The sequence below is a fragment of the Hypanus sabinus genome, chromosome 11 (genome assembly GCF_030144855.1).
Source record: "Hypanus sabinus isolate sHypSab1 chromosome 11, sHypSab1.hap1, whole genome shotgun sequence".
Taxonomy (NCBI): domain Eukaryota; kingdom Metazoa; phylum Chordata; class Chondrichthyes; order Myliobatiformes; family Dasyatidae; genus Hypanus; species Hypanus sabinus.
The window spans coordinates 58,948,559-58,971,318 of NC_082716.1; the positions used below are offsets into that span (position 1 = coordinate 58,948,559).

Consider the following 22,760-nt stretch of genomic DNA (forward strand, 5'->3'; position numbering starts at 1 on the left):
CAGATTAAGACTGACCCCAAGTTCCTTGTCATCAGGTACCCTGCGAATAGATCCACATCATGACTTCAGTGATTATAGCCATTGCATCATGAAAGGAATCCTTCTCAGCTCACCTCAACCGTATTCTCTCCCAGTATCCATCAGTATATACGTAGCTTTCCACAGGGAGGATAGAGTGATCGGGAAGTAGAGAGCTATTCTGTGTGAAGGTTCAAACATGTCCTTATATCTACAGAGTTATATGTAAAGTCTAGTAAATTTCTTTCCTTCCTAAACGCATAAAAAAAGCACAGGTGCTTGATTCCAATTCATATCATTTTTGGCTTTCCCAATGAAGGTATCAAGAGGCCATGATTATGTTACTGGAATAACCCAAAGGCCTAGACTAATAAATCGTGACTTCAAACCACACCAGAAGAATCTGAGATAAATGCAGATAGTGTGCATACAGACATTTCCTCCTCTAATAGGGAGTTAATGGACAATTATAAACTCTAATTACAGTTGAGATTAAGGTTTCTATCCTTAATCCTGCTTTCTTTTGCTCATTACCAGATCTGGTATGTTCTATTGGTAAATTTGGAAATGAATAAATTAAGGATTGTTTAAATCGATCTGAGGATAAAACCAGAGACACAGCCGCTAAAATTGCAACGTTTTGTTTAAATTTAGATAATTCTAATAAAAATTCTACTTTTTGAAATAAATAACATCTGTACATTTCTAAGTTTCAATATATTATTTACAACTACAAATCCTTCAGTAGTGAGCAACATACACAAAATGCTGGAGGAACTCAGTAGGTCAGGCAGCATCTATGGAAAAGAGTGAACATTCAATGTTTCTGACCAAGACCCTTCATCAGGACTCGGTAGTTAGGGTTAGGGTGGCTCAGAGGAGGCACCCTCACATCTCGTCAAGAGCATAATGGGTTCATAATCCAGATTAGAGAGTTTTGGGCCAACTGTCACAGAATTAATTCAGAGAAGGAAGTGCCACCTCCACCTCAGTAGATTAAGAGATGCAGGCTTGCGAGAGTATGTGGAGTAGAACACAGAACAGCATAGCACAGAAACAATATTGTGCTGAGCCAAATACATTAGCAATCGAATGGCCAATCACACTAATCCCTTATGCCACTCCAGGATATCGGATATGTCCTCCTCCTTCAATGAATGGGTTTCCCTCCCTACACAATTAATGCTGCCCTCACCCGCATCTCCTCCATTTCCTGTATATCCGCACTCACCACTTCTTCCCAGACCCTTAACAGTGATAGAATTCCTTTTGTCCTTCTCTACCACCCCATGAGCCTCTGCATCCAAAATATTATAAGGCCATAAGACTATAAGATTTAGGAGCAGAAGTAGGCCATTCATCCCACTGAGTCTGCTCTGCTATTCAATCATGGGCTGATCCACTCCATCCAGTCATCTCCACTCCCCTGCTTTCTCCCCATACCCTTTGATGCCCTGACTAATCAAGAACCTATCTATCTCTGCCTTAAATACACCAACGACTTGGCCTCCACAGCCGCTCATGGCAACAAATTCCACAGATTTACCACCCTCTGACTAAAGTAATTTCTCCGCATCTCTGTTCTAAAAGGATGTCCTTCAATTCTGAAGTCGTGCCCTCCACAACTTCCAGCATCTCCAAAGGGATCCTATCACTAAATATATATTTACCTTCATCCTGCTCCACTTTCCTCTACAATTCCCTCGTCCATTTGTCCCTCCCACTAATCTCCCTCCCAGCACTTACCCCTGTAAGCGGCCTAAGTGTTACACCTACCCATACATCTCCTCCATCACCTCCATCCAGGGCTGCAGGTAGTCCTTCCGTGTGAAGCAACACTTCACCTGCGAGTACACTGGGGTCGTCTTTTGCGTCTGGTGCTCCCAATGGGACCTCCACTACATTGGTGAGACCTGTCGTAAATTGAGGAAGCATTTCATTGGGCACCTCTGCACTACTTTCCACAAGTGGGACTTCCCAGTGGCCAAACATTTTAATTCAAATTCCCATTCTTGTTCCAATGTGTCAGCCCATGGACTCCTGTGTCACGATGAGTCCACCCTCAGTGTGAAGGAGCAATACCTTATATTCTGTCTTGGTAGCCTCCAACTTGACAATCCATATGATGATAACCTATTTCTCCTTCTGGTAAACAAGTTCCCCTCCCCCTTTCCTCTATTCCCCACTCTGACCTTTTACCTCTTTTGATCAGTCTATTATTTCCCCTGGGTCCCCTCCTCCTTCCCTTTCTTCTATTCGGCTATCTATTAATTGCCATAGATACTGCCTGATCTGCTGAGTTCTTCCAGCAGTTTGTGTGTGTTGCTTTGGATTTCCAGCATCTGCTGACCCTCTCATGTTTATAATCCCTTATGCCAATATAATGTCCATATCCTTCCACTTCCTTCACAGTCATGTGCCTATCTAAATGTCTCTTAAAAGTCCCTAATGTATCTGCCTCTACCACCACCCCAGGCAGTGCAGTCCAGGCACCCACAACTCTGTGTTAAAAAACTTGTCCCTCACATCGCCTTTAAAATTACCCCCTCTCACGTCCTCTAGTATTAGGCATTTCAACATTGGGAAAAAGATACTGTCAGTCTATTCTATCTATGCCTCTCATAATCTTATAAACCCTTATCAGATCTTTCTTCCATATCCACTGCTCCAGAGAAAACAACACTAGTCTGTCCAACCTCTCACATGCCCTCTGATCCAGGCAGCCTCCTGGTAAACCTGTTCTGCACCCTCTCCAAAGCCTCAACGTCCTTCCTACAATGGAGAAACCAGAACTGTGTGCAGTACTCCACATGTCGTTTTATAAAGCTACAACATCGCTTCTTGACTCTTGAACTGAATGCCTCGACTAATAAATGCAAACATGCCATATGCCTTCGTAACTACCCGATCAACCTGTGAAGCCACTTTCAGGGAGCTGTGAACTTGGACCAAGATCCCTCTGCTCTTCAACACTGTTATAAAGATTTTTGCCCTTAACAGTACACTGTCTCTTTACATTTGACCTATCAAGGTGCAGCACTTCACTTTCCTGGGCTTAAACTCCATCCGCCATTTCTCTGCCCAGATCTGCATCTGATCTACTGTATATCAGTAGATCATTTATTATTTGCCAGTCATCTACGCTGTCCACAACAGCACCAACCTTTGTACCATCTGACAATTTACTAACCCACTCCTCCCCCATGTTTTCATCCAGGTCATTTATATGCATCACAAACAACAGAGTCTGGTACAATGCCTGCAGAACTCCACTAATCACAGACCTCCAGTTAGAATAAATCCCTTTGACCACACTTCTCTGTCTTCTGTGAGCAAGCCAGTTCTGAATCCAAACAGCTAATTCACCACCGATCATCTTAATCTTCTGGATGAGCCCCCCCATGAAGAACATCGTCAAACGCCTTACTAAAAATACATGCAGACTATATCCCACAGATCTAGCTTCATCAATCACCCTTGTCACCTCGTCAAAAATCTCAATCAAGTGAATAAAACACAACTTGCCCCACATAAAGCCCCGCGGGCTCTCCCCAATTAGGCCATGGTTTTCCAAACACTCACAAATCCTATCCCTAAGAATTCTCTCCAGTATTTTCTTATCATTGACGTGAGACTCACCAGTCTATAGTTTCCAGGATTATCCCTGGTTCCCTTCTTGAACAACAGAACCACATTAGCTACTGGGCAGTCCTCCAAGACCTCACCTGTGCCTGGAGAGGACACAAAGATATTGGTCAGGGCCCCTGCAAACTCTTCACTTGCATCTTTCGATCACCTGGGGTGGATCCATTCAGGCACCGGGGACTCATCTATCTCAAAGTTTTTGATAAAAGTTAAAGTCTGTCCCGAGCCTTATAGGCTCATCAGGCCGGTACTTATGCCGGTTTCCGTGGAGTACGAGAGTACGAGACTCACCCCGGATAGGAGGCCGGTCTATCGCGAGGTTACCCCCCAGCATTTTGCCGGTACCCATTTTCAGCTGGGTGGACTAGAGCAACATGTGGTTAAGTACCTTCCTCAAGGACACAACACATTGCCTCAGCTGGGGCTCAAACTCATGACCTGCAGATCGTTAGTCCAATGCCTTAAACACTTGGCCACGTGTCACAAAGTTTTTGAAAAGACCCAACTTTACCTCCTCCGGTAGCTCAAAACGCTTTAACATATTAATACTCTTGGTATTGATCTCCCTCTCCTCCATCTCCTTCTCCTTGGTAAATACTGATGTAAAGTCTCATTAAGAATCTCACCCACATCCTTCATTTCCAAGCATATGTTCCCCCCTTTATCCGTGAGTGGTCCCAGCCTCTCAATAGTACCCTATTGCTCCTGGTGTATGCATAGAATGCCTCGGAATTCTCTTTAATCCTTCTTGGCCCCTGCTGGCTTTCCTAATTCCCTTTTTGTGTTCTTTTCTGGCTTCTTAATAATTCTCAAAGGTTCTGTTTGATTCTAGCTTCCCAAGCTTTATATACTTTTCCTTTTTATTCTTGACTAAATTCATCACCTCCCTTGAAGGTTCTTTTACCTCGCCATCCTTGTCCTTCCTTCTGACTGGAACATGCCTGTCCTGTACCCTGTGCAGTCGGTCTTTAAACACCCTCCACGCGTTAGCTGTGGACTTGGCCAAAAACAGCTGTTCCTAATTAACTCTCACTAGTTCCTGTATAATGCTTTCATAAATCGTCTGGATCCAGTTTAATACGCTCCCACAAGAGCCATATTTATCCTGGTTTGATAGGTGTGCTTTAAATTGCAGAGAGGAAATTGGTAGAGTGGCGGGAATGTCAGTGGTAAGGTGCAGTCAGAAGAATCCATTGACACGTGCGCTATTTGTGCAGTCTAAGGGAGTGCAATAAGGGGCAAGAGATCTGCGTGGTAGGGGTATAATTAGAAGGAGACGAGTAAGTGTAGAGGAAAAAAATCTGCAGAAATTGTGAGTTTCAGAACACAGTGGTCACTGGAGATCTAAAATAAAAGGGAATGCAAGAAATACTCTGGTTCCTCACCCGTCATTAAACCAGATCATCTTCTCCTTGTCAATTTGCTATTCCTGGGAGCTTGCTGAGGGCAAATTGGCTGCAATGTTTTCTTCATTACAAGAACAACCAGGGCTCAAAGTCACTTCATTGGTTATTAAGCATTTTGGAGCACTTGATGATTGTGAGGAGCCTCTGCTCAAAAGCCAAAGGAATCACACTGACATAGTGCCTGCATGCCTCTGTCAGGATGTCCCCAAGTGAGTTACAACCAATTCCTCTGGTGCAGTCACAATGTAATGCAATGGTTGACTTGTGTACAGTGAAGTTCCACAAATCTGTCTTTGAGCTGTAGCTTGAGGCCACTGAGGATAATATCCATGTTTTTTTCTAATAAATCCATGGGATCTTTTTAATATCTACATGAGAATGTAGGCATAATGTTGGTTTAAAGTTTCATCCTGAAGATTTTTCCAGCAATGTGGCACACTGTACTGAGGTACGAGCCAAGGATTCTATGCAAGTGGTACATAACACACAAACTTCTACCTCAGAGACAAGAATGTCATCAATTGAACCATAGTCCCAAAGGGCATGATGCCTGCCACCAGCCCAGGCGTAGTGAAAAGCAGAAAATGCAGTTCTAAAAATTATTCAGATGTTGTAAAAGAACTACACAGATTTGTTGGAAACAATTATTTGTAAGATTTTTACGATGTTGTGATTGAGACCCTTTTTAAAAACATTTCTACCATTTTTTAATTTGCAGATCTATTTCCCAGTGATAAGCAAGTACACAAACATATTTTGAAATCCAAGTTTTTTTTTAAAGTGCAGAGTTGAGGTTGGGTAAATAGCAGAGACATGATGCAGTTTCAAATACCCAGGGACAAAACTCATTCATTCCATGTATGTGCAAACTGAAACCCAAGTACAACACTCCTTTCTACATCACATGTTTATCAGAATTTAAACAGTGGCGCATTGCTTTGCTCACACGGCTCCAGTTTTCAGCCTTTCTTTAAGTTTTGCTTTCCTTTCTGACTGGTTTATATTTCCTTTCAATATCAAGCATTTTTATGTACATGTCCAGTCAGTGAGGAGACGTGCAAAGTATATCAAACCTGAGATATATAACTGTCAACCTCACATCAGATCCAAATAAACACAAGGATCAGCTGTGTCTCCGTGGTTAGCATTTTGCCTCAGAAATGTCCGTTTGTGATTTCAAGTCCCACAGGAGAGATTTAAACACAAACTCTGGGCTGAAATTCTGGAGAGGTTCAGTGTTACCAGATATGCTACTTTTTGGATGGAACATTGAAACTGAGCGTTGGAATGCCAAGTCAGCTGTTTGAACAGTGAAAAGCAATGGCCAATATTTACACAAATAATATCTCTAAGAACACGTTCTTGGGACCGTTTTGTATCCAAAACTGGCTGGCGATTATCCTACATTCAAAAATAGTTCACCAACTGCAAACTCAAAGATGCTGTATGATGTCAATACATTCCTCATACACCAACCAACTGCAGACCCAGACCCACTCTAGTTGTCCTGCTGGTGCCCTTATTGAACTTGTTAATAGGACAGAATGAAAATAAAAACCTCATGGCTTCTGGTTCCTTACAGCTCAGCTCAACAATATCACAGACAAGTTCAAGCTGATAAGGGAACCCTATTCTTGTCACATTTTAAGGAAGATACCATAGGAATGAGGCAAAGCCATCATAATATCATGCAGGAAAATTGGAAATAATACATTATAAGTAGCTGCACAATTTGAGACTTAGTGGATATTTTAAAATATGTTACTATTTTAAGTAAAATTGCTTCGAGCAAAATGGTTGAGATTGCCTTGGCTGAGGAAGAACGACACCCTCTCTGTTCATGTTGTTCGGCCAGGAGCAGAGGTAGCTGTGACTTTGCTTCCCTCAATGTTGATGTGAAAGTTGATGAGAAATGCTTGGCTTTTGTGGGGAGCCCAAGATAGTCAATCCAGGGCCAGAAAATATCAATACCTTCCCTGCTAGAAAGCCACACTGTCCAATTATGTACACTTAATCAGAGAAGTGGGATCCACAGCACAGCTCTACCTGATTAAACCTTATGGGCACTGACTGGGACAAGTGGCTTTGTTAAAATAAATGTGTGCAAATGAAGGTGACAGGAAGCGAAAATTTATAATGTAAAGACACAGCATCATGCCAAAGAAGGTAATTTAATTTTATGAGAAGAATCGAATATCAATTAATGGACAATAAATTGATCCACTGTCATAATGTTGGCACCAAGTAAAGCAAGGAATACCATGTGGATTCAAAAGGAAGACTGTGTTAAATACTAACTTTAGGGCCATCACATGTGCAGGAATCAACCAGCCAGGAATAATGGTGTGCTTTTGCTATAAAGATATACCTTTACAACAGGGTACTTCCAACTCTTGGTACCACTGTTAAATCTTCATTTTTTGATGGGGGCCAGACATACAAGTTCAACTCACAATTATCAGACAGAGATTAAGATCGTAGATCTTACCATGCTGTGGAGACAAGGAGATTACAAATACTCAGCACCTAACTTAACCCCTGGATAGAAACTTTCTTTAGTAATACTAAATTATAGAGTGTGACGGCAACCATTAGTAAAGGTAGCAGTTTACCTAGGTCAATGTGACGAGTAACTTCTTACGTACAAGTAACCCTCAAATCAGTGACGTCATCCTGTAGCTGTTTCCTATAACATCCACAAATAAAATTAGGCCACTTGTATTTCAAAGAACAGACCAGAGTATGAAACTGGTTCATCATGTAATGTTCGTTCTTCGGACATCCCATCCTTTGGCACTAATTTCTTATTATCTCCTATGGCCGGTAAAGTTCTCTTTCAAACAATTATCTGATTCGCTTCTAAATAAGGAATCCACCTGCTTTTAGATGTTATAATAACCCTCTGCCTTCAAGGGAACATTTTCTCACACTGGCGGAGAACCAGTAGCAGTTACTTTGGGTCTATGCCCTCTATTATTGTAAACTGAAGGCCCACTCAGTCAGCAAAAGCCTGCAGTTCAATCCTCACTTAGCTGATTCAAATCAACATTCGTGCATGTTTCTCAGAAGAATCAACAGAAGGAATCACTAACTCTAGTGCAGGGAAAAGGGGGGGTGGAGTGAATGGTTGTCTTTATTCATTGACACTCCTAAAAGGTACACATAGATTGTGAGTGAGAGAGACTAAGTTTCAGCCAGAATGTAAAGCATTCTCAATTACTTAGTCTCTCACAATTACTGTCCAGCTTATCAGAATAGGTACCAGAATACAGGAAATATCAATTCAGCTAACCAAGAGTAAAGCAAGAGAAAAGAATATAAATAAACAGAGAAAAAAATAGAACCATGAAAATACAACCTCAGAGGTCAGATGTGTGGTAATAATTTGAATATTTGGGATATCAGTCGAACATAATGTTTATGTAACACACAGCAATTGCCCAATATAGTTTACTCTGAACACAAACATGCCATTCAGAAAATTATCTTGATCTAAAGGACTTTTAAAATGAGCACGAGATCAATCTGTCTAAAACTATGCACTAAAAATTTAACCAAGATGCTGCCTGATTTCTTCTGGGCCTTTCATGATCATCAAAGCAGTCGAGGTGGGAGTTTACTTGAACGAGTGCGATACCATGAGTCAGTCTCCAATGGCTGCTCTGCTGGCTTGTGCAGTCCAAGCACATAATTCACACTAATGCATGGAATGCAAAAGAGCAGGAATGCGAGTGGCTTGCTTAAAGATCAGTATTCAGGCACAATACTCTGCACTTAGAGCGAAAAAAAAATATCCTGGGGACACGTGTTTTCAAGAGATTGGCTTGAACACAAAAGACAATTATAAAATATATAGTTGACAAAACCTTTGAAAAGATTTGTGCAATATTAATCGGTGGCTGGGTTGGAAATTGAGCTTTCAAAGACATCAACTAGGAAGCCCATTGGCACGTTTCATGCTCACCTTCTGGCCCTGAGCTTAAGGGTCACAGAATCACCCTATTCAGTACAAAGTAACCAGCTCTAATCAACATTATGATAAAGGTGCTCAGGACCTGACCACTTTTAACAATCGCAAATCATTCTCTTTTACCAATGCAGTTCTTTAGCCAATGGTGCAGCCTCAGGGACCAACTGATAAATCTTTACAAGTGTTACAGTCTGTCACAGATGGACAGAAACAGCAAAAAACCAAGCTCTATTAACCAATCCTGTTCCCCAATAAGACCATAAAAGATAAGAGCAGAATGAGATTGTTCAGCCCATCGAGTCTGCTCTGCAGTTCTATCATGGCTGATCACAGATCCCACTCAACCCCATACACCTGCCTTCTCACCATATCCTTTGATGCCCTGACCAATCAGGAAACTTCCGCTTTAAATATACCCACAGACTTGGTCTCCACCGCCGACTGTGGCAGAGCATTCCACAGATTCACTACTCTCTGGCTAAGAAAAATCCTCCTTACCTCTGTTCTAAAGGGTCCCCCTCAAATTTGAGGCTGTGCCCTCTAGTTCTGGATACCCCCCATCATAGGAAACATCCTCTCCACATCCACCGTACCTAGTCCTTTCAACATTCGGTAGGTCTTCCAGCACTTTCTCCAACTTCACTGCCTGCCTGAAGGAGCTGCCCACCCTCCTCCCCAGCTCCCTAGGCTTTTCCCACTAGCTTGCCCAGGCCACCATTCATGAGCTTCTAGAGGGGAATATCGGAAGTCTCTTCATTATTGTGGGAAGTGGGGGGGGGGGGGGTAGGCATCATACCACCATCATCAGGCAAGAGTTTACAGGAGCCTGAGGTCTCACACCACCAGATTCAGGAACAATTATCAGCCATCAGGCTCCTGAACCAGCATGGATACCTTCACTCACCTCAACTGACAGACTCACTTTCAAGGACTCTACAACTCAATATTATTTACCCACATTTTAATATTATTTTGCACGATTTGTTTTCTTTTGCAGTTTGGCTTTTTGTCAGTCTTTGTTCTCTACAGTTTTTAATAAATTTTGTTGTATTTTAATTTTTAAAATTTATTTACAGGTGAGGATCACACTGCCCAGCAACCTGCCTTTTTAACACCAGCTTACAATTTACAATGACCAATTAACCTACTAACTGGTACTTCTGTGGACTGTGGGAGGAAAGTGGAGAACCAGGGGAAATCCACAGGCAGAACGTACAAACTCCTTACAGATGGCACAGGAATTGAATTCCGAATTTCAGAATGCTCCGAGCTGTAATAATGTCATGCTAACTGCTATCCTACTGTGGTGCCTACTGATCTTTCTGTAAATGCCTGCAAGAAATCTCCAGGTAGTATCTGCAGCTTGATAATAAATTTACTTTGAGCTTTAAATTTTGCTTCCTTCCCACAACTCCCAAACAAAAATTGCTGAGACCAACGACAATATTCTTGGGATCTTCTTGTATTAATAAAGCTCAGGAGTGCCAATACCTTTATTCATTGCATCGCTGATAAAAAAAAACTGAACAGTTTTTTTTAAAGACTTTGCTAAATAACAACTGAATGGAGACCTATCAATGCTGTAAACAGTCGCTTCATTTAAAGCAAAGCAAATGAGAACAAAGTTCACGAGGACAAGAGAAGCGATGAAAAGTGGGTATGGTAATCTGTCGGAGGAAGTACAAAGACAGGGAGTTCTTTTGGTAAACATCTTTAAAGCTAATTGTTTCTGACCCATTGAAAATTGCTTCAGAGGAATTCAGAAGCCAAGTAAACTCACTTTGAGACTCTGTCATAGGCTCATAAAGATCATGATCAGTCAGGAAATTCTTCTACCTGTATTTCACTGTCCACTTGAATCTGAAAGTCTTCAGGTAGGACCCAAGGGCACCAACACACAGCCAACTCATTCACATCCCTTCACTCATTCACCTACGATAGATGATTTGGCCAGTTACTGAACTAAAAGAGGTGGGGTTGAAGGGGAGGAACTGGCCTCTAGGTGGCCCTCATCCTGATGGCAATCTTTGTATCATCAATCTGTGTGAAGACCCTGGATATACTAACACTGTACAACAATGTCCCGAGGTTCTGTTTGTCTCCAGCCAAGGACAGACCATTCCGTTGGAATGTATCACATCACTTGTCCTTCACAGAAAGACTCCTGTGAAAAAGCACCTTCAACCACATATCCATTACGTAGTGGTCTGCTCAAAATATTCTGAAGGCCCTGCAGGAGCAGTAGATGGGATGATTCTTCAGGGCAGTTTCTTGAGGAAATTGTTGATTATTTGTCAGAACGAAATTTGCTTGATGGTGGTAAGGAAGGTTCTCCTTGTCTGATCCTCACACACAGCTGGAAACACACTCCCATCATCGGCTACCCCTGCAAACATGTTGCAGTGTGGAAGAGACAGATGCCCACCTCCTCATGGGCTATGCATTGGTCTAGAAGGTCTGGAAATGGACGCAGAGATCCTTGTTGAAGCAGTTGTGTAACACAGTACTCTGCTTGCTGGGCTATTCCCAAGGACACGCACTGAGACAAACATTACCTGCTGCTAGAAGATCATCAACTTAAAGAAAGGCACACTTTGGTGTGCCTGCAATTTCTTGGTCTTCCAGAGCAAGGAAATTTCTGCATGTGAATGCTACTGACTGGCACATCCAAAGGTGCAGCAGTTTGGCTTGAGTGAACCTCTGAGACTTGGTGCATCCACTGCTCGGATTCTGTGGGAAATTATCACAATCCAAGGTCCAACAGCCATTAAGAGTCTGGACATGAGGGCTTCTCAAATGCTTTATGGATGAAACTGACACAATGCATTGAATTGCTTGGTACACTGAATGAAAATAACAAATGTGTGAATTATATTAACATTTATAATAAGAACACAATTTAAAAAAAGAATCACAGAATGTGACAGCTCATCAAGAGGTCAGTAAACCTACCTGTCAAGTCTGGAATCATACTTTCCTCTACAAGAATGCTTTCCATATCCTTTAACATTTCTCTGTTTTTAATCAACAATCTAGTTAGCTTTTCAAAGAACTTATCAGCTGTGTGCGCGTGCGTGCGTACACATCCTCACGTCAGAACAGCTGAGTGATTGCGCAGCAGATAATGTCACGATGTGTGTGATCGAGTGAGCGAATGTGTGTGGGTGACGGGGCGTGTGCGAGCATGCACGTGGACATGAACATGAGGGCATGCTGGTATTGGTGCACGGACGAGTGAGCTTAGGGCAGGAAAAGTGTCCAGTTGATGTCACTTACTTTTGGTCCAGGTTTTCACTTTGGCAGCAACTGAGCCACCAAAGTTTCTGTTACAAACTTCCATCTAATTCAACTGCAACAAGATCCAGCTTCTTGTTTTTAGCAAAAATGGCCGAGAAATATAGTGCTTAAAATTACGCTGTGTTATACCGAGGCATACAAACTAGGCAAGGCTAATCTGTCACTTCAACATAGCAAGTCCTGTAATCAGATCCAGTTCCTTCACCGTCCTCTTCATACTGCAAACTGAATTCATTACTTATGCATGTACAATTAGCTGAAGCTACTTCTGTAGTGCCAGCCTTTAGACCAGTGGAAGTAAGTCTGCTCTGGCGCAGTGTGAAAAGAGGAACAAAAGGAGGCTGAGCATATGTGTATATTTATTTCAAAAAATAGAATTATTCAAAATAAAAATATATACAAAGGAAGAAAGGGGGCAGAAAAACATTTACATTCATGGTCATTATGTTTAGTGATATAAACTTTTAAAAATGCACCGTAGTACCATTCCCTCTCACATGCTTTCTCAAGGTCATACCCCTTTCATTGTTCAAGAGCTTCTCCACCCAACTCCACCCCTCCATGTTCAGAAATGCAAGGAGCCTAGGCCAGGCGCCTTCCTCATTGAACTGCCTGTCCCAAGCTTCTGTACGTCCCTCAGCACGTCTGCAGAATGCCATTATGGACATCTTGCTGTGCTGGAAGACCAAAAAGTGTCCTTCACCGAGATGATGATCTTCCAGCAGCACTTGATGTCAGTCTCAGTGTGTCCCCCTAGGAACAGTCTGCAGACCACCGAGTCCTCTGTTCTGCGGTTGCTGGTTATAAACTGAGTCAAGGACCTTGCATCCATCTCCAGACCCTCTTAGCAAATCCACAGTCTGCAGAGAGGTGGGAAATTGCTTCTTCCCCACCGCAAACGTTCTGAGGGCAGCATGTGTTGGAGGTGATATGTCAGCTGCTCTGAATGGCTGATGGCGAGATCTTGGTGCTTGTTGGTCAGATTTGGCAAGGAGGCCATTTTGCCAGATGGTTTGGACTGTTTGCTTAGGGAACAAACCCATTGGATCTACAGAGTCTCTATTACATTCTGCACTGATGGACTTGTAATCAAAGGTGTTGTCTTCCACAGAGGACAGGTAGTGTGGATTCATGGTGCAGCAGAGGGGCCAGGCCTGTCTTCTACAACCCAGGGTTAGGTAGAATCCGAGCACGTAGTGGCGTACACTGGTGCATACACTGCCTGATACAGCTACGGTGAGGTGGTCATCAGGATGGGGGCAGTGTTGGGTAAGCTTTTGCCCCCATTCTCTAGGGACATGTACAATATGACCCAATGGACTTGCTCTATTTTGGACCCCCAGATAAACTGGAAGATGGCAGAGGAGCGAGGAATGGCACACCTGCACCAAGTACAGCAGCCCTGTGGGCATATCGCACCTAATAACCAAGCCCTTCCCAGTTATTGACAGAGACTGGCATCTCCACCAACCCAATTTTTGATTTACCTTCCTAATCTGCTCTAGCTAGTTCTTGTAACACACTTCAGTCCCTCCAAACCAGATCCCCAGAACTTTCAGGTAGTCGGACCCGATGGTAAAAGGGATATCGGATTGGTCAGGCTGGTTACCAAAGAGTGGTTGACTCAGGCCACTAATGCCCAACACGAACTGAGTATAGATGCTGATCAGTCTGTGAAATGACAATGAATTCAAGCAGAACACAGAGATATTGTTTCCTGATTGGTCAGGGCATCGAAGGATATGGGGAGAAGGCAGGTGTATCAGGTTGAGTGGGATCCAGGATCAGCATCAACCATGGTGGAATGGCGGAGCAGACTCGATGGGCTGAATGGCCTAATTCTGCTCCTATGTCTTATGGTCTTATAGTGTTCACGCACAGAGAGATTTTGACTTGTGCGTCTCCACTACCTGGCAATGTCACTCCTCTTGTGCCTTCACCCTGATAGATTCAGCAAAGGGTTCCACGTGGCAAATAAACGAGAAAGGGGAGAGTGGACAACCCTGCTGACTTCAGAGTTGAAGGGGAAATTATTTGTTTTCCATCCAAATTCAGACTGCAATATTTCACAACATGTGCCAGTGATATTAAACTTTATTCTAATGTATTTATTTTTGTAACATAATTTTTTTAAAGTCTTGCACCGTACTACTGTGGCAAAATAACATATTTCGTTATATACATCAGTGATAATAAACTTCCTTCTGACTCTGACTTACAGATATCTGTGAAGAGCATTTGGATAATAAATCATATCCATCATGAACGTGAGCTATATCTTGCCGATAGCATTCTCCTGGTCCACACTGATCAAGTGGGCATCCACCCCCCTGTCCTGCACAGAGGCAGGGGTATTGCTGAGCAGTGCACGGCACTGCCGTTCTGCAATAGTACCATTGCAATTCGACACAGGTTTGGTCTCGGTGGATTACCTGCGCTAGAACAATGGTCTTCAACAGGATCTAATGAGTCCACAATCAACAATGAAATGGTTCTCCAATTCCTGATGTTTTCCTTTTCCCCCTTCTGCTTGTTTATGAGGGTGATGATGACCTGTCTAAGATACTGCCAGCAGAGCCAGGCCCATCCACTTCCACAGAGCCGGGTACAACTCTGCTGGTAAGCCATCACTTCCAGAAGTTTTATTTGTGCCAAGGGAATTGATGGAGTCAATCCGCTCTTCCAGGGATAGTGCTGATCCACACTCTTCTCCTTACTGTCACCAGCAATTCTGTGATAGAAGACAGGAAGTTCTGGGGGTCTGTGCTGTGTGTGATTTTAATGATGTACAGACAAGCATGAAAGGGTCTGGAGACCCTTAGTATAGCTCTGAGTGAGGGTATTACTGAGCCTTCCTCTTCCCTGAGGCTGTGGGTCACGGAATTACTCCTGTGAACCTTCTGGAAGAAGCATGACGCTGGATCAGGTAATGATCTTGGAGGATTCAGAGACAAACAGCTCAGCTTGCCAGCTCTTCACCTTTCACAGTTCCTTTCTCACATCCACTCCCTTGACTGTAGAAGTTGCTGCAAATTCATCTGGAGCTGGCACAATTCCTTTTGACTCTCTTGCTTCCTGGACACCTTTGAAGATGAAGAACCTTCCAATGTTCTCATTGGTTGTTTCCCAGAAGTGAATCGGAAAGTCATAGAGTGACTTCAGCTCTCCAATCTGTGTAACCCCACTTTAGTTCCTCCATGTTTGTTGTGCTCAGCAGTTTGATGTTCAACTTTCACATCCTACGCCTGCCTTCAGATCTTCCTATAGGTGATAGAAAGCTCAAAGGAGGCAGTGATCAGAGAGGAACACTGGTATAATGTCAGTGGATCTGACGGTGACTGCCTTTGACACAAAGAACAAGTCTATCCAAGACTCTGCTGAGCTGCCTGTCCTGATCCAGGTGCATGGTGGTGGAGCTCCTGAAGGTGTGGACCACAGCTTTGGACCTCTCATCATTCGAGCATGTATGTATATGCTAATATAGATCAGGTGAATAAAGCTTCAACCTCTCAGGTGAGGCCTTGCATATTCAAATAGCTAGCTGCTGGTCCCACCAGGTAAGTATGTGAACCATGGTTGTTGGGCCAAGCATCACAAAGCCACCCATACCCATGAGATTTCATTCCAGCAACACTTCAAACTTGGAGAAAGAGGGAAATCCAAAAACAAATGTCATTAATGAAAGTAGACCACATTGCGAGCTCCTCTCCCATCTTCAATATCCAAGCTGATTGTGATCCACGCCAATCACAACTTGAGAAGGATTCAGCAAGTAGTGTAGTGTCTAGAGAACACCCACTCACTCCATTCCAAGCCTTACTTCTTGTCTGTTAGTTTTCCTGTGGTCAACTCAACTTTGTTTTGTTTGCGTCTGAGCCTTAAACTTTAAGTGTTTCAAATTCCAGATGCATGATACAATTTCAAAAATGCTTTTTATCGTCACCAAGACTATCATTATAAATTGTTAATTTTAATTCTGCCAAATTACAGTACATACTGATACACTATCCTTTCTTCATGGACCAATGAAAATTAACAGTTACTTTGCTGAATAAATTGAAGGCACATTGGGGGTTAGAAAAATGAACAGAGGGAATGTTTATAGTTTATGACAGTTGAAATACCTCACAAATCCCTCTATACTTTTATTCAGATTAAAGTCCGTGGACTAGAGAACAGAACAGCCATGAATTTTTCAAGCACTGGGGTGATGAATCAAAATACAATGTTTGACTGATGGTACAGAAAGGAAATAATAACAAAAGATGCATTTTGAGATAAGAGAAAAGAGCAAGATAGAGTAAGTGGTGAGCTTCGAAAGGCCCTCACTTCAACAGCGCAGATGTTGTCAGAAGTGTAGCTCAGCTCAGTGTAGCTTTGCTGAAGCTCAGAAGCACAAGGGAAACAAAAGTTCAGAGAATCAATGAGCCCTGCAGAATGGACAGACAAGAAATGGACTGCTTTGCACAAAAGACAAGAAAGATTTGCTTATAAAGAGCCAAATTTGCTGCCAAAATAATGAGTTACAAATCTGTACGCTGTCATTCACCTCGTAACCTGGCTAACCAGCCGAGAAGCACCAGCTGCTCGATGATAACCTGGCCAAAGTGCCAGTTCACCTTCTACTGCCTAGTTGCTGCAAATATGTATTCGTTGCAAATTCATATCTCAGAGGTTCAAGCTGGTCTCAAGTGCTGGTAGTTTTCAACAGTCATATTCCAGCAAGGCATGTCCAACACAGAGACTGAACAGCTTAAAGTGTGGAGCCTCACAGTGATTCTGAAAATTTGAAAACCTTAATTCATCTCTCTTAACTCATTCTGGATTTCCCTCCAATTATCTCTCAATGCCCAATTTGATTCGATTCTACTTTACTTTCTTCTCCTTTGCAGTATCTTTTCTTCCTCAAAAGTTTAAATTTTATAATTTGAGAGGAATTTCAATGTTTAAAAGGATTAATTTCAAATGGACAAAAATTGAACATCCTTGACTGAAATGTTCATTCTCTCCCTACAGATGCTATCTGATCTGCTGAATGTTTCCAGCATTTTGTATTTTATGTTTTCTCTCAGGGGCCAGCTGCTTCTCAAGAATGCTGCGTTCTGGAATAATATGGAATCACAATTCACTGCAAACTGCATATTTGATGATCAAAGTGCCTCCCAACTTCCAAGCAGCTTTAAAAAGCAGCAAGTAAAAAGGAACAACTTGTTAACATATAATTTCAAGATGCAGATTTTATAGAATGCTGGAAAGCCTTTATATTTGGATTAATTTTCTCATACAGCTCAGTTAGATCAGCAGTAACAGCACCAACTCTCCATTCTGTCTCTCTCATTGGCAAAGCAACAGCACAGCGTCCTATTGTCTCCACAACAGAGGGCCACATCATCCCCGTTTAAATTTCCCTTAATCTGTTGTTTGCTGTAACGACACCAGGTTGTTTTGCAACTGTAAAATTACTAGTTAAAAAAAAGCTACCACTTTTATACTCGATGGTATTTCAGTATGAAGCAGGCACCAAACTACATTCCATGTACCAAAAGAATTTGTGTTACCCAAAATATTAAGTATATTGATACTGTGGAATGAAGTGCGAAAAACTCTGCACTGCTTAAAATTAACATGTAAAAGCAGAGGGATATTTATTTTTAAGAATCTCCCAGGTCCGAAGACCAGTGAAAGTGATGATTCATTCGCAGACATCACCTATTCTTCACTGAAGTACTGAGTATGTTTTTTTGTTATTGGTTAACCCGGAGGTTTCACACCGGCTGCCTATTTACAGTTAGCAGAGGATTGAGTGGGAGAGATCTCCAGCTGGGAACTCACTCATCTCCTACACGAGAGCCAGATTGCATTGTACATCGGCTGGGACAGAGGCAGTTCCTGGCACCCCACCGGGAGAGTGAGGGGGTGAAGTGCCCGAGCCTTCAGCATTTTTAGACGCTTATTGTGCCGACAGTTTGTTCGCAAACTGAAGCTACGCAAAAGTACTGGCCGCCACGGTATCTCCCAACATTGAAAACTCCAATTCACACTGGAAAGGCTTTCAAAGCGTACATCCTACGCTTAAAGAATTAGATTCCCAACTTAAACATAAAATATTTAAACTCAGATTCAATGACAAACAGAAACAGAGCCGGACCTCCTGAAATTTCTTGTGATTAGTAACATTTTCAACACTTAAGTAAACCCAGTGTAGTTAAGACTGAAAGATAACGATATGAATGGTCCCGCGTGACTGATATTTCAGTGTATGTTTTTACTAATTTTGCACATTTTATCCATCAAATATACTCAAAATTCCGAACTCCCACTTGCACAGAACAATTTTGCACCAGGTGTATTGAAATTAAAATATCTCTTTAAATTCGAAGTAATCCCGAATTTGCTTTAGCCGTATCAGATTATGGGAAAGTTAACAACATTTTAAGTACAAAAACACACGATAGAGAAGACAAAACAAGTTGCAGTGATTTTTGCATTCTTACCGTAGGCGAAGTGCCGAAGCGCCAGGTTGGATGCCAGTACGAAGAGGACGGATTGAAAGCACACAGCCTTGCCGCGATCTCCCTGTTGGTCCATTGCCCGATAGCCTCAGTTTACTGCACCGTCCGCCGCCGCTTTTTGTCGCATCCACGCTCGCTTCAGGTTTCCCCTCGAGGTTGCTGCCAAAAGAGAGGTAGTTCTGTCTGCGTCCCTTGCTGCCTCTTCAAGCCCGGTTCTGCTTTATCCTCTGCGAAAACTCCGGCATCACTTCTGACCACCCGTACGCGGGTTGCTGTCCGCTCTGAGTGGCGGTGCACTGCAGGAGCCCGGGGAGAGCGAACCGCTGCGTGGTTCCGCACCGCCACCACGTGGGCACAGAGTGAAGGGCAGGACCACTCCGCACGGACTGTGAGTCTTGCCCTGAGAGGGAGTGCGGAAAGCGACACGCTGTGGGAGAGAGGCAGAGGCAGGCACTGATACAGGCCGATAGACACCGCGTCAGAGAGAGAGAGAGAGAGAGAGAGAAGCCTTATGTGGGCAGGAGGGTACTATAGAACTGCCCCTTGAGGTGGTGAATTAGAAAGAGGGAGAGAGAGAGAACTACCCTACAGGTATTAAAATTACTGAAATCCCTTGTAGGCACAGGAGAAAGTAAAAATGTACAGTACAACCTCAAGGAAGTATCTTAGAACTTAGAATGAGGGTATATGAACATCACACTACAATGTCTGGAATGCAGTGCAGAATATCTAAGATGCCAGAGTGTGGGCAACGTGAAAGACTGTAAATGTGTGGGGGACTAGAAAGATAGATTTATGCCTTGGAAGAGCAGGAAGGACCCGCTGAACACTAGAAGCTCCGGGAAGTCCAGCAAGTATGGCTGCAGGCAGGTCTGGGAATGGCAACTGAAGCTGAAGTGAGATTGTGGGGAGTCGGGGGCTGCAGATAGACACAGTGACAGGTACACTGCAAGGGGCGATGAGGACCAAAACATGCTGGCGGACAATCGGCCCCCTCGCAGATGTCCCAGTTTGGTGTGGCAGTTTGAAGAAGAAGATGTACTGGGAGTGCCTGTAACAAGGGGTGTCCCAAAACAGGGTAGTCCAAGTTCACCTGCAGTAGGTTAACAAGAAATGTTACACAGGGCATCATCACAGGCGTGCAACAACAGCAAGTTCACAGAAGGGTTACAGCTCCTGAGGAGGCAATTTGAGTCCATGACAGGGTTTTACAGGAGTATTTAGGATAGCCCTACTCACAAGTGTACTTTCGATCCTTCTGAAAGACATAACTAAGTCTTCCTCCACCACCCTGAACCTGGCCATACTTTCTGGTTCCACAGCACATTCCAGACCATGACCACTGACTCCGCTAAAAAAAGAAACATTTTCTTCTTTTCACTTTTGGTTCTTTTGCCAAATAGATCTCTGATGTGGAAATCAGATCAGAGTTCCATCGTCACATTTCTGAGAAGAAATGACTCAGAAATGTTCATTATTGTGTTACGGTCATAGAAGAAAAAACACTTGCACTTTTCCATTAAAAGTGCTTTGCAGTTTATTTTACTTTTCAGCTGTTGTTTTGTTCGGTCAGGAGATCATTCTGAAACAGGAAAGGTAAGAAGAAACAGTGGTCAGCCTCTAGTCCCTCGTCCCGCTGCATTTGGATAACATCGTGGTTGATATTTTAGCTGATTGCTATTCTCAGCACTATCCTCATATCCCTTAACTCCTCTCAAATCCATAGTCTATCAAAGTCAGTGTTGAATGTTTGATCATTTATAGCCCTCCAGGGGAAGCAAATCCCTAAAATTAACCACCTCGAGTGACAAAATTTATTCTCATTTCCATCTGTAATGGCCTACTCATTAGCTGGGAAATTTTCTCCGTTTTTACCCTGTCAAACCCTCTAAGAAATCAGTGCTTATCTATGAGGTCACCTCTCATTCTACTCTGAATTCTCTCATCTTTTATCAATATCCTTTTTCAAGTAGACAATACTGATGGCATAGACGGTCCAGAGTGTTATAAAACTTCAGCCTCTGTTGGTTTGTTCTGCACTGTTTTTTTAATTCCCCAGCTCTTTGCCGCCTTTTTGGATTGCCCCAATGTTTGTCTCAACACTGAAAATTTCTCCCATAACTCTTTGCAAGACTTTCTCTGGTACTCTGTATTACCAAGTTTGCACAAAACGTCTGTTCATTTGCAATACCAATGAAGTCCTTTTGCATTTATTTGGCTGTTGCCCTTCCCAACAGCACTCACAACTTCACTACTCTGAAATTTAACAAAACTGCCAACTTGCTTATGTGCCCAAGTTATTTATTGAAATAAGTAACAAGAATAGCCTCCTGAATTATTACCCTTAAGTACTACCTCCAATCTCACTCTGTAAAATCAACATTATAAATCTAGGCTTCATTCATTGGCTGTGCTTACTGTATTTCTGATACATGTGGCTTTGGACCAATGCCCTAGCAGTAACATAAACACTGCCTAACTGCTCACTGTTTTCTGCAGCAGCTTACTGACCGGTATCTAGGAGTTAAGAAGTTGTAAGTCTAAGCAAGTGAACACCTCAATACTGTGAAAGTTTACACTGCTGGGTGTTAAACTGGGGTCTTCTTTCAGGAAATAGTAAAATATACTGTGGCACTCTTTTGGAGAAAATTGACTACACTACAAGAACAACCACACTTCAAAGACCATAAGAGATAGGAGCAGAATTAGGCCAGTTGGTCCATTGGGTCTACTCGGCCATTCCATCATGGCTGATTTATTCTCCTGCCTTCTCCCCATAACCTTTGACATGCTTACAAATCAAAAACCTGTAAACTTCTGCTTTCTGTCCCCCCTTTACAAAGGCCGAGCATTCCTGCGAAACCTTTCTGAAGCCGGAATGGTGTAAATTGAAGAACTGTTAATTTATATGGGAAAAATTTTTGTAAAAGAGAAAATCCTCTTTGTAATGTGAAAACAGGTTACCGATGTAGGTCTTTTGTAAAAGCAAAGTGGCGCAAAGCAAACATTCGTAAAGCGGGGGACACCTGTATACCCAATGACTTTGCCTCCAAAATCACTGTGGCAATAAATTTCACAGATTCACCACCCTCCAGCTAAAGAAATTCCTCCTAATTTCTGTGCTAAAGGGAGGTCCTTCTATTCTGAAGTTGCACCCTCTGTCCTAGACTCCCCCATGATAGGAAACGTTTCTCCACATTCACTCTAGCCCTTTCAATATTCAAAAGGTTGAATAAGGTCCTAAACTCCAGTGAATTTCATTTGCTGTAGGGTATTTGAGACATTCTGAGTTTAGGATTGGTCTTTTTTAAATTCTAACATCTTACTCATTTTTATTTCAAAGTTTATTCTGACCTCTTAAGTCGCCTTTATTTCAAAGTTTAAGTCATGCTTTGAAGCAACTAGTGAGAGGTCAGGAAGAGCAGAGTGGGAGCTATTTAAAAACAAGTCTCATTGGGAGTGAGCTTTATTTGAGCCAATAAACAGAAGTGAGGTTTAAGCAGGGCGGCCATTGTTGGAGTTGACTGGGGTTACAGTGGTCAGCTTTTGTTTCAACAGGCTTAGGCAAGCTTATGGTATCCCTAAGTAAGTTTCTAGTGAGTTTTTCTCTTTCTTTGCCTTTCTTTGTATAGTTCATGTGATGAGAATGGATCCCAGGTTAATGGTATGTTCTTTGTGTGAGATGTGGAAACTTTGGGAGATCTCCAGTCTCCCTGATAACTACATCTGCATGAAGTGGATCCAGCTACAGCTTTTAGAGGCCATGTTAAGGAACTAGAGCTGCAGCTCAATGGCCTTTGGCTGATAAGGGAGAGTGACGATGTGATGAGTAGGAGCTACAGGGAGGTTGTCACCCCTAAGTTACAGGAGGCAGCTACCCGGGTGACCCTCAGGAGAGGGAAAAGAAATAGG

General features: G+C 42.7%; 1 protein-coding gene across 3 annotated transcripts in view; it reads right to left on the minus strand.

The window, feature by feature from the left end:
• The window catches only part of ror1 (receptor tyrosine kinase-like orphan receptor 1), a 275,776-nt gene extending 256,609 nt beyond the window's left edge, over window positions 1-19,167 (minus strand). For 2 of the 3 annotated variants that reach the window (XM_059984410.1, XM_059984409.1), the window contains exon 1: window positions 18,831-19,159. In XM_059984410.1, coding sequence (XP_059840393.1) covers window positions 18,831-18,924 — 94 coding nt within the window. In that variant the 5' untranslated portion in view covers window positions 18,925-19,159. Of the gene's footprint in view, window positions 1-18,830 lie in introns of all 3 variants that reach the window. The other variant, XM_059984411.1, reaches the window with a different exon arrangement.
• Window positions 19,168-22,760: the final 3,593 nt, after the last annotated feature.